At 45.9% G+C, this 12,722-nt stretch overlaps 1 protein-coding gene across 3 annotated transcripts in view; it reads right to left on the reverse strand.

The window, feature by feature from the left end:
* Window positions 1-12,674, reverse strand: part of Sorl1 (sortilin related receptor 1) — a 162,637-nt gene extending 149,963 nt beyond the window's left edge. The window contains exon 1 of one of the 3 annotated variants that reach the window (XM_046438730.2): window positions 12,326-12,674. In XM_046438730.2, coding sequence (XP_046294686.1) covers window positions 12,326-12,610 — 285 coding nt within the window. In that variant the 5' untranslated portion in view covers window positions 12,611-12,674. Of the gene's footprint in view, window positions 1-11,643; window positions 11,664-12,325 lie in introns of those variants that run through there. The other 2 variants (XM_046438729.2, XM_058577154.1) reach the window with 2 other exon arrangements.
* Between the last annotated feature and the right edge of the window lie 48 nt (window positions 12,675-12,722).

The raw sequence follows: 12,722 nt of genomic DNA on the forward strand, positions 1-12,722 counted from the left end.
AAATACACACTCACATATTGCATGATTCTCTTTATATGAAATATCCAGGGCAGTAAATCCACGGAGAGAGAAAGCAGGGGTTAGAAGAAGAGAGGAGACCTTTCTTGCAAAATGATGAAAACATTTTGGAACTAGACAGAGCTAGCGGTTGCACAACAGTGAATGTACTAAATGCTATGGAATTGTTCTCTTCAAAATTGTTAATATTATGTAAATTTAAGCTAAATTGAAAAAAAAAACCTCTCTGACCTATACAACATTATACTTCTCCAGTGTGGATCCAATACCTAGGAGCTCCCACTCTCAATACGTACTTCTTTCATTTCATCTCATCTCGAGCCCTCATGCTACCAAAATATGCAGCTAGAATGAGTCATAGAGAAGGCAGGCTGGGGACTGGGTCCCTGGCCAAGGCAATCCTTCAAAGTGCTGTCAGCATCATCCGCAGAGCCAGAGCAGCCACACAAGCCTTCCTGTCCCCGGCTGGAGCGATGGCTGCAGACTTGGGGCTAGTGTCCACTGCCAGCTCACAACAATCGTCAGCACCCACACCGTGACACATCTCAGTGTCTTCATCAAACATCACCTCCACCCCCAGGGCTATCTCTTGGTCCCCAGCATGCCCTGATGATCCAAAGAGGTGAAACGATGTGCCTCATATTATTCAGAGTAGGAGGAAGAATCTGCTGCCACCCAATCCTCCCGCTCTGGGTGGTTATAAATAGCAGGGAAGAAATAAATTGCTTGTTGTATGAAGGTACTGATTAGTCATGCATTCACCTACCAATAATGTATGCACGGAGGTCTAAGGGTGACAGGCACCCTGTAGGCTCTTTAATCATTTCTTACCTGCAAGAGTGCACAGAGTACTTCCGGGGAAAATTAGGGTTGCCAAGTCTGAACCGGCCCTGAGAAGCTGCCAATAAAACTACCAAAATCTGTATGGTGGTTTAAGCTACTCACGAAGATGGGGCCCTTCATGGAATGGGTCACATATGTTCTGCCCAGTCACTTCTGTCATTACCTCCTTCACATTGGTCAAACCCAGAGCTCAGGATGTCCTAGACACGCACAGCCTGTCCTCACTCCTACGCAGCTTTCTTCTAGAACACAGTATGAAGCCCTACAAACAAGGCAGTCTGGTTCATTTCTCGGCTTCACTAGCAGCAAAATACAAAGAAGTATTTTTAAAATTCTACAATGAAGTCTAAAACAAATATCCTGTCCTTCAAGTCTGAGGACAGAGGCAGCCGCTCAGTCCCCTGAACTGTAGAATACGACAGGGCCTGCAGAAACCAAAGACAGACTCCCGAGGTCCAAGAACAACAAGGTTTTCTCAAACCATGAGACCCAAATGCGAGGCATGCAAATCGCCTCCCAGTGTCCCTTTTCAAGACCCTGTTCTCACTATATTTAGAAAGCTCATTACCATCCCTGGACTCTCCACCTCAGGAGAGCTGGAATCTAGTTTCCGGGCGCTCCCTAAAGACAGCTCTGTGCCTGGACTCTCAGTACACTCCCTCGACTTTGGTATAGCTCAAGATGCTGTCTTCACCAGAGGGACTCACAAGCCTGACAAATTCACACTGTCCACTTTACAGATGAGGAAACAAAGGGACAGTGACCTTGGAGTCACTCTTAGCATTCCACTAGATGAAAAAAAAAAATACTGATAATACACACACACACACAGACACACACACGCGCGCGCGCGCGCGCGCGTGTGCCTTTTCCTTCCTCTTTAACATATTCTTACTGACTTAGTCACTCCTGACTGATCCTTGGCAGGGGCACCCTATCTGCCATGTGTCTCTCCCTCCAGGTGAACCACTTTGTCAGTCAGTGATGACATGATGACATGTGTTCTTCTAGGAGTGTTCCCTAATAAAAGAAGCCCCCCAAAAAAATAATAATAATAATCTGTCATGAGCAGGATCACCCCTCCATTTACCACTGGGTAAGAATAAGAAGGAAACCCCAGCACCAGAGAGAACCTTAGAGATCATTGAAACCAACTGCTACTGACAAGGTTCAGCTCAGAGAAAGATTTGGAGGTGGTATTCCAGATGCCTTAAAATGTGGGCCTCATGCAGGGCACACACATACACAGATAAGCCAAGGCTTCCCCAGGAGTCCAAAGCCATTTTTAGGGGCCCTTAAGGGTTCCAGACCACCCACTTTCTCTCCTGTTTGGCTGGCTCTGCAGCTTCACTATAAATAGCTTCTTATTTCATTCATTCAATAAATATTTATTGAGCACTTACTATAAACCAGATGCTATGCTAGGTGCCTGGAAAACAGCCGAATTCTAAATCCTGCCTCATGGCCCTTAAATTAGTCGAAGAAACAAGCATTAAACAAGAAATTTCAATGAATATGATTAAACTCCAGTTGTTAAGCAAGAGACCTGACTGTTGCAGAGGAATGACAATGCAAGGGGGAGAGGACCTCTGGGTGATGTTATCACGTAAGGGTGACAGGGAGGAGGTAGAGGTAGAGAAGGTGGGGCACAGAAGAGTGACCCAGACCTAGGGGAGAGCCAGAGCTGGGCTGGGAAGGACCTGGAACTTGCTGCACTTTGAAAGTTACAAGACCACTGCAGCAAGGAGAGCCCAGGAAGAGGGAGGGTTACAGGAGTCCTCTGGGTTTGTTGTTGCTGTTGTTGTTTTGGTACCCGGGATTTAACTGGGGCACTCCACCACTGAGCCACATCCCCAGCCCTATTTGTAGTTTATTTAGAGACAGGGTCTCACTGAATTGCTTAGCACCTCACCATTGCTGAGGCTGGCTTTGAACTCTCCATCCTCCTGCCTCAGCCTCCAGAGCCACTGGGTCCTCTGGGTTTTAAAAAGGAAAAAAGGGAGTGCACAGCGAAAAAGCCATGGATCCTGCCTGAGAGCAAAAATTTCACTAGATCATGTGTGAGGGGCAAATGCGTCAGTGGCTCGGTTTGAGTCTTGGTCTAAGTCTTGGTTTTTAGAATTTACCAGCTGTCTAACTTGGGGCAAATCACTTCTCTTTCTGAACTATAAGAAACTCGTCTGTAAAATGAGATGACTAATAATTCTTCCCAAGTTTGCAAGACTGTTGTAAAAGAAGCAAATGAGATGTAAACCATGAATGTATTTTCATAAACTTCAAAGTCCATAAATATCATTTCAAGTCCAAATGGCTCTCCACTGAAATAAGCCGTTCTTCATAAAATGGCTCCACATTTAAGAAAAAGAAAAAAAAAAAATCAACATTCACAGCACCAGGGTCAGAACATGGAGACCTAAGAGCACGCAGTGACATACGGAAAATGACAAAACACCACTTGCTTGAGTCAAGCTCAGACCTTGTGGCCAACTAACACTTTGGGGAAATCTTCCACAACAGGGCTCAGGAACCTGGAGGGAGCCCTATCTCCATCCAAGTCCTGAGGGCACAGCACCCAGATGACTCTGTTTTCCAGATTTCCCTCACCAAAGGGAAAGCAATTAAACATGACATCCCAGAGCCAAAGACATGAGACCTGCCCAAGGCTCCTTTCCCACACTGGGAGAGAAGCTCTAAACAAGACTAACGGAGAAGGACCAGCATGTTAACCCCCAAAACATGGCCAATTTCTCAGTACCAGAGGTGGCCTCTGAGCTAGCAGGAGGGCTCAGCAACTGGAAGCACTGGCAGAGCACTCCTCAGCTTGCTGAACTCTCTAGCTTGGTTCTGATAGCTCTTTCACCTCTCCCCAGCTTCCCACATCCACTCCTGATGCTTCTCCTCCAGTTACTCCAGGCCTGGTTTCTGCAATCAACTGCGTGTTGCCGTCGCCACCACTACTACCCCTGCTCGCCCAGCACACCTTGCCAAAGGCAGCAAATCCCTGTGCACAGTGAACTGCAAGACTGTTTTTAACTACTCAAGAGAATTTGGGGGGAAATACACACAGGTGAGGTAAGTCACAGGTACAGAGTCTCATGTTATGCAATTAATTGAGCACAGGTTTTTGTTTTTGTTTTTGTTTTTTGTACCAAGGATTGAACCCAGGGGCACCTAACCACTGAGCCACATCCCCAGCCCTTTTTATTTTTTATTTTGAGACAGGGTCTCCACTAAGTTGCTTAGCCTACTGAGTCTTTGGGATTACAGGTGTGCACCACTGCACTGGCTGAACACAGGGTTAAAATATTCAAGTGCTTGAGAAAACTCCCAGCTTCCCCAGGCCTTCACCCAACTCTATTGTCCCTGCCTTTAGTGGTTCCTCTGCAGAGCCCCCGGGGCAGCACAACTGGTGAGCTACAGCCTTTCTTCTCAGTTCCCAGGGCAGGCCTACACGGGGCTGCCTCTTAAGCATCCTCTGAGGATGAGAGAAATGAGGTCCTTGGCTATCTGTGCCCCTCACTCCGCAGCTTGACACCTCACAGGCACCCACTTGAGTCTCCCCAGTGACTGTCCCTGAACTAGCCTCTCTCCCCAGGTGGCTTTTACTACCTCCCCCCAGGACCTATGAAATCAGCTCATGTGCTTCCGAAAACAAAGGTTCCCAAGAGTTAAAGATCTGGACCCTACCCCTCAGCTCACTTGCCCATCAAAGTAGGATGCTCTTCATCTCAGTCCCCCATCATATTAAAATCCCTACTGAGGACCCAGTCATTGGTTCACACACACATCTATTCCACCTCAGTATCACCCTGGCCATCTTCCCCAGGCCTCTCTCCAATCCACAATTATTGGGGAAAAAATCTTCACTCACCAGGCTAGCCTTCCTTTCTACATAATCGAAGCTCTTTCAATTACCTTCATCAGGGGAAAAACAAAAGGGGGGTGGGTAATAAGCAGTACCTTGGCCCCTACACGACACAAAACGCATTTGACATACGTACATCTTTTTATTGCCCTTGTCTGCCACTCAGATTTGGGATATGATCACATCAGCCTGCCTCTCTGAGCATTCTTAGCTGTGTTTTTAATCTAATTCAGGGGACTGGAGATAAATCATCATGAAGGGTCCCGATTTTCCAAGCCAAGAGCCTGCAGCAGCAGCAACAGCAATGGCATGCTAAGTTAAAGGGCCAGCCAGCGAGGAGGGGGGGAGGTTTACATGCAATGATGAAGACCACACGCCTCCATTGTTTGTCTTTGTGCCAGCCTGAAAGGTTGAAGGGATGAAAGACAGACCCAGCTACAGTGAGGTAAGTCAACAAGAGCGCAGGAAGTGGAGGCCAGGGGCGGGGAGATGGCCCTGCTGTTAAGGCACTGTTTACATCTTTCACTGCTACACAGAATGCACGGGATCTGCACGGCACCTCAGCACAGCCCCGACAGGAGTGGGCTGTCTGCACAAGGCCAAATCACAAGCCAAGGCACAGAGATTTGGCTGGCCCTTGTGAAAAGTCACCCCTTGAGGCCTAAGTGACTGATTCAAGGAAACAACTGTGCAGCATCCCCCAAAGATGACCACTGTGCCCACCTGCCCTCCAAGGTCCCCTGACACATCCCTACATCTCCTAACACCATCTCCTAACACTCAATGGGCTAGTGGGCAGCCTCCAAATCCCTGGGTTTCGATGAAGCCTTCAGCACTTGCTCCCACTCCCCCTGTTTGTGATGCTCAGAAACGCAGGCCTGAGCTCTAACCTCTCTTGGGTGAAGCAAAGGTCGCCTACAGCAGGGGAAAGGAGCCCCCCTTGCAACCCATCAGAACCACAGTGTCTATCCAGCAGCCAGCTGAGAGCCACATGCAGCTATTGCACAACTTTAAATTCATTAAAATTAAAGAAAATTCTTCAGTCACACTAACCACATTTCAAGTGCTCAATGGCCACCTATGGCTGTCCAGTGGACATACTGAACACACAGCTACTGAACATCATCACTGCAGAAACATCTATCAAATGGCGCTCTATTGAGGATCTGTCATAAGGCCAGAAAAGTAGGATCATCTGGCTCCTAACTAGTATCAGTAACATGGGCACTGCTGTCACCATTATAATTAGCCATCACCCGGGGCTGGAGGTGCAGCTCAGTGATACAGCAAGTGCTCAGCATGCACAGGCCATGGGTTCAATCCATAGCACAAAGATACAGATACAGATTTTATATGTATGTAATTATATGATTATTCTATATGTATATAATAGGTTCTACATGTACATAATTGTATATATAGTATACAATTACTTAATAAATAACACGATTTTATAATTTTTTTGTAATTCACTACTTGATCCCTAATGCCCAAAGATTCAGGTCCCTAGAACCCAAAGGCATAGATTTTATATGTATATAATTATAAGCATATAATAATATACATATGTACATGTATATATATATATATATATATATATATATATATATATATATATATATATATATACACACACACACACACACACACACACACAAATAACCAGTAGATAACATGATTTTGTATTTGCTTTTTAATTCATTATTCTGGTTGTGATTGCTATGAAGTCCTATTTTCATGACACCCACCCCGATATGCATAAAGCATTCCTCGTTTTTAATTTAAAAACTAAGCATCACATAGTAACATAGGATGAAACCCAAATCTTAATCATGACCAGCAGCCCACCCTGCCTTTTCCGGTTTTTAGCATCATCAGCCACTTTGATGGGAGCAGACCGGCCAGGCTACTTCTTCGAAGGCCCAAGGTTCACAGGTCGATAAGCCAATAAATTAGGTCGAAATTAACTGTGGCTCATTTTAAACGGAGGGAAATTGATTTTTGCATGTACGTGGCTGGACTGAATATGCCATTCAGTAGATTCTGGCATACCTAGAGAATGAACAGGAAGAGCCCATTCTCATTAACAAAGAGAATATCTCCTCCCTCTAGCCCAGATCACTGGAGGGGAGGATGCTAATCCCCAAATATTCAGTCCAAAAGATAGTGAGCTCTCCTTGACTTTCCATAACATTTATTTAAATCTAAATAAATGAAGAAAAGGTCATCACAATACCCCAGTTTTAATACATTTCGATGTGTTATCTACATCTGAATTATTGTTGAATATTTTAAACTCTAAATTGGCTTTCCCTAAACACACTATGCCACCATTTCCTATATTGGCAGCTTGAAGGATGCAAACTCATTTAATATTCACCTATGCAAAATTTAATTAAGAGTATAAACTGATGCTTTTTTTAAAAAGAGTACATAGCAAAAGCGAATAAATTATTTGGGGGATTACCTGCTCTCAAGATTATTAGAATGCCCCTGTGTCCCTCTGTTACAGTGGACAGGACAGGGCTGGCTCCATCTATCTCTGCCCTGGGATTAAACAATGACACTACAAAGATGGCTGAGATCTCTAACAGACTAAACTCTGAGGGTAAAATATTCCTACAACATCTATCCTTTGCTTTGGGATATTCATTGCTGCTAGGATCTGCCTCATGGATCCCAGGTCTCAAAGCAATTTATTAAGCATACTATTAACTTCATTTTACAGAATATAATGAAAACATTCTAGAAAAGAACGCAAGTTAAGAGCAAGATCTGTGATCTCTACATTCTGATATTCTCACAAACCTCGGCCCTACATTCTACAGAGCTGCTTGCCAACATTTCTCCAAGTTAGGAGAAGACTCCAGAATGATGCTCTCCTGGCCCACAGGAACCCTCTAAGGGAAATGGAAAGACACTTTCTTTCACCTGGCTTGGAGAAGAACCAACCATCTGTTTTATGCTATGAGTCTTCAGGTAACACCCAGACTATTCACAGTCATAATGTCAAAACATATTTTACAACTAAAGTTAATCTCATTACACATGATGCCAGGATTACAGGTCACAGAAAGCCACTGGTAATTCAAGTTTGTAATTTTACATGCATCTGTATTATATATCCATAGAATAACTCTAGAAGGTTATACAAAAACCTGATGACATTGGTTGCCAACTGAGAAGGGGCCTGAGATAAATGAGAGCAGGAAATGGGAGGAAATTTACTTGTCACTACATACTCCTTAGCACAAATTGGTTTTGTAAACACACATTACCTGCTGAAGGTTAAATAAACAAGTTGGATGATTTTTTTTATTTTATCTCTTCTTTTTTTCAATCTCACTCCTGTCCTGGCCCACTTTCACCCTTCAAAGCCTCGTCCACCATCCAACCCCCATGGCAGGCAAACTCCAAATAAACTAAAACAGTGGCCAGAGACTGCATAGAATTCAATAAGAGATGCCAAGTGCCACCAGGAAGTTTTTCAAGGTCACATCCCTTACTGAGCCAACCCAAGACGCCAAGCAAGTCTTCTCCGAGGTACAAGCCAACTCAAAACAGCAAATGCTTTGCTTTCTCATCTTCATTTGGAAGTACACAGGTCAAACATCCTGACTTCAGAATCAACTAGCCAATTCTTTCCAGAGTCAGTGTGTCATGCAAGAATCTACTCAAAAGAGATCTAAAGCCAAGCAGTGCACCACTCCCAAAGGACATCCTTTGTCCCAGGGCCTTGTGCTGTAACAGACACTTTATTTTCAGTCTCAAATCAGGACACTGAATATGTCCTGTCCTGTAAAATACAGAAACTATGAAGTGATAGCTCGTTGGAGGCAAAATAAACCTGTAAATCCTGTTAGGCTTTGTGCTTCATTCCAAAGGATTTTTCCCAAAAAACAATGCCATTAGCACAAACCAATGACAGTCCTCCCAGACAGCACAGGAAAATCAGGGCTCCACGACCCCAGGGCCATGCCATTGGGCTGAGCCAATGCACTTTGACTATCTATTTGTGGGTTCACAACTGTCCTCCTTACAAATACCTTTTATATGACTTGAATGTGTGCCCCACCCTCCAGGTCTCTCTTCTTCCAGGTGTGCAATTGGTCCACAGATATTCCCACAGCTGGAGAAACATGGAAAAGCTAACTCTATGCCCTTATGGAGCACACAGAGGGATGGGACACTTAGGTAATTACAACACGAGACTCCCATTGGAGCCTGGAAGTAACCAGAGGAATTCCCTGGATATTTTAGAATGAAACAGGTGTTTTCCAGGCAAGGACAAGAGTGGGGAAGACCTTTCAGGGAGAGGACAAAGCAAGCATAATGGCACAGAAGCATGGGATGGGAGGAAATCAATGTGGCAAGAAGGTTGGAATCCCTTCTTGAACTTGGCCTTTTAACAAAAGGCTTATCTTCTAAACTTTTGAACTTGGGCAGAGAAGTCCTAATACTTGATAGCACATTGGTTTTGATTATTACAAACATGCCTCTAAGTAATGGCATCAGAAACCAGTCTCCCACATGAGAGAATCCAAGGAGAAATATGCACAAAATAACAAAGCTAAATTTACTCCAGTGATGAGCAGGGTTGGGGGGGGGGGGGGACCAACATCAATGCCAACACAGGCTCTTCCTCAGACACAAATATTCTCCTGAAAAAGCCTTCCATTCTCTTCTCCCTGAAGCTGGTGGGTGGCCTTCCCATTACCTCTCAGCCTTCTTCTTTGAGTAGCTTCTGCCTGCAGCTCTTGGTGTTCCCTTAGCCTCACCAAGAAGACAAGGAGCTGCACAGCATCTGACCCCATCCACCCCTTAACATTCTGAGCCCTGACCACTAATGTGTCACAATGGAGGTAGGACTGATTTAGTGTGTCCATGTATACTTGTTCACTTCCCGGACATTTACCTGCCCTATCTGCATCTGCTTTATCTCCTCCTTAAACTAAGTTTAAGTTTGTAAAGTTTCCTGCAGGTTGCAGTGGTGCACGCCTATAATCCTAGCAGCTCGGGAGGTTGAGGCAGGAAGATTGTGAGTTCAAAGCCAGCCTCAGCAAAAGCAAGGTGCTAAGCAGCTCAGTAAGACCCTGTCTCTAAATAAAATACAAAATAGGGCTGGGGATGTGGCTCAGGGGTCAAGTGCCCCCGAGTTCAATGCCCGGTAACCAAAAAAAAAAACACTTTAAGTTTCCAGAAAACAAGGATAAAATTGTACTCATCTCATCTGGACCCTCACAGAACCAAACTCCAAGCAACACTAACAGAAAATACTTCAGTTGCTTAGGTTTAAAACTTGAAGGGGGATTATAAAGTGGAACTTGGCATGAGGCCAGAGGAGGATGACCATATGATTTATAGTCGCATCCTGACACTTTTGAGTGAAAGGGATATTATTCATAACTGTGTCTGTCCCAGGAAAAAGAGGCAAATGTTCCCCCTTGCTAGAAAGGCCATTACAAATACATGTGAATCTGGAGGTCCCAAAAGAGCCCTAAACCCCTTTAGTCACTGATTCCAATCTTGCAGTCTGAAAGGTCCACACAGATATGACTTGTGGCAGAAAGCCCATACCAGGAAGTTCTTCCTTCTATCTGACTCACATCACTAAAGAGTAAAGTCAATGCCATTTTTCATGAACCTCAAGGTGACAGAGAATAAGGGCACAGGAAGGCAGCAACAGAACAGGAAAAACACTGTCTTGGGTTTTCACTCTTTGGTGTGAATTCCTCAATGAGCTCCACTGATAGCTCTGCATCCTTCAGCTGAACTAAACCCAGTCCAGCCGGCCCAGAAACACAAAAGCCAAGAGTTTTGGAGTTACTCCCAGTGAAAACACAGTTCATCTCTAACCTGTCTCAAATCCCCAGGAGACTCACAAACCAAACCCAAAGAAGAAATGGTACCTGCCATTTTTGAAACCAGACAGCTCCTCCTTCAACCAAAACTACTTCTTAAGGAGAATGGAGCTCTGGAAGGGACTGTCCACCATCCCTCCCACTCTAAGCCCCTAGAACTGGGCCAGTTGGGAAGACACAGTGAAAAAGGGAGTGTCTATCCCTACCCACTACCCCACACACACACACACACACAACACACTCACACTCACTCACCAGCCCCAAGCTCCCTGTGGAAAGCAAGGACCTTGCTGACATCTTTCCAACAATACAAAATACAAGTTTCAGATGGGGGTGAGAAGAGGGACAAGGATCTGTGCCCAAGAGGAATGGAGCAGATGGGCTCCAACAGACCCCTGACACACACTCCTCCTGCCCGGGAGCTGATGGCGAAAATTAAATGCTTCTGCCCACTCACCACCACTCTCTCCCTTTAGAACCACATACATCTGATTTTAGAAAGGAATTATTTAAGAAGCCCTGTATAAAGACAGGTTGACTCCCAGCACCCAAAGATCAGTGAAACTGCAGACAAAAACAAAAAAGAGCAAGCAACCCTTCCTAGAATGACCTTGGACTAGTCACTTCATCTTCTGGCACTTGGGTTTCTTCACCAAGAAATAGACACAATAGGGTGACATGGTTTATAAGGTTCTTCCTGGCTCCAAGGGTTGAACGTTTAACTCTACATATTTCCTGAAGGAGGAACTGGCTTTGGCAAAATAAGTGAAGAAAGACAGAACTCAGGCTAATCTTTTAATTTCCACTTTAAAAGGGAACAGTTTGACTCGGAACGTTTATCACCTCCATGGGTCCCACCTTTTCTCCCCTACCGACCTTCACTGCAGAACTGGGAGTCTCATGAGGCAATAACATGGGCAAATTAATCTTGCCAGTGCTGATACTAACCTACAAACTTGGTTTGCATTTCCTAGCCATAAGTCTGGCCACAAAAGTGAAATTCATGTTACTTATGATCTAATAAACCCATTGCCTGGATAGAAATATATCACTTACTGAATAATAATGTCCACCAAATGTCTTGCAGTCTTTTCAAATTCCCAAGTGCCATGAGGAATATTCCTGACCAAAATAAAGTCATTATCTTGAAACAGGGGATGGATTGAACCTCACACCCCCACAAAAATAAACAAAAAATTCAGCCATTGCGTGCGTGCACACATGTGTGCATACACACGCACACACACCCTCTTCTTTGACTGAAGGACAGGGGCTGAGATTTCAGTTTTCCCCACCTTCACTGGGGTTCAGGATGGTTAAGTGTGGAAACCCCCTCCGCCCGCCCCTGTGTTAAGTGCACTGCAACTGCAGGGTACTCGCCTTCAACTGAGAATACACTAAAGAAAGCCCGTTTTTTATCCAGATGTGAAAAAGAAGCTGCACCCCTCCTGTACCTGCCGGAAACTAAACCGGTCTACACATACCCTGGGGAAATGTGCACTGCACCCCAAGAGAGTTACCTGGAATACGTTTGCTAAAATCGACAGGAAGAAGGAAAGATCAATGCGATTCAACGGCTGACGGTTATACTCATATGAGGGGGAAAAAAAACAAATGCAAGCCGGGAAGTCCCCAGTAGTGCCTGCACCTGGGAGGCGACTGCAAAGGATGGATGCGGGGGTGAGGAAGTGCAGAGAGAGGAAAGAGCTGGAAGGAAGAGGGCTGCAAAACTGCTCACCTGTCCGTACACCTTGATGGGCTCAGGCTGCAGGGCAGCGCTCCGTCGCGTCCGGAGCGGCTTCTCGCCCGCGGGGCTCGCTCCCCTGGCATCCCCGCGCGCCCACAGCCGCAGCTCGCGCGGGTCGCCCTGCACCACGCGGAAACCCCGGTCCTGGGGCAAGGGCGCGCGGCCACCTTGCAGTCTCTGCGTCCAGACCTCGCAGAGAGCCCCGGGCGGCAGCAACGCGACCAGGGTGAATAGGAAGGGGAGTCGCGACTCCCTCCTGCTGCTCCGTGTCGCCATGTTCGGGCGAACGCTACTGCAGGTGGCGCCGCCGCCAGGAGAGAATGTGCAGCGCGAGGCCGGGACAGCGGCTGGGCCGGGGCCGCGCGCGCCGCTCCCGGGGCTCCAGGCC

The sequence above is a fragment of the Marmota monax genome, unplaced genomic scaffold (genome assembly GCF_021218885.2).
Source record: "Marmota monax isolate L192 unplaced genomic scaffold, Marmota_monax_Labrador192_F-V1.1 WCK01_AAM20220418_F8-fsc00081, whole genome shotgun sequence".
Taxonomy (NCBI): domain Eukaryota; kingdom Metazoa; phylum Chordata; class Mammalia; order Rodentia; family Sciuridae; genus Marmota; species Marmota monax.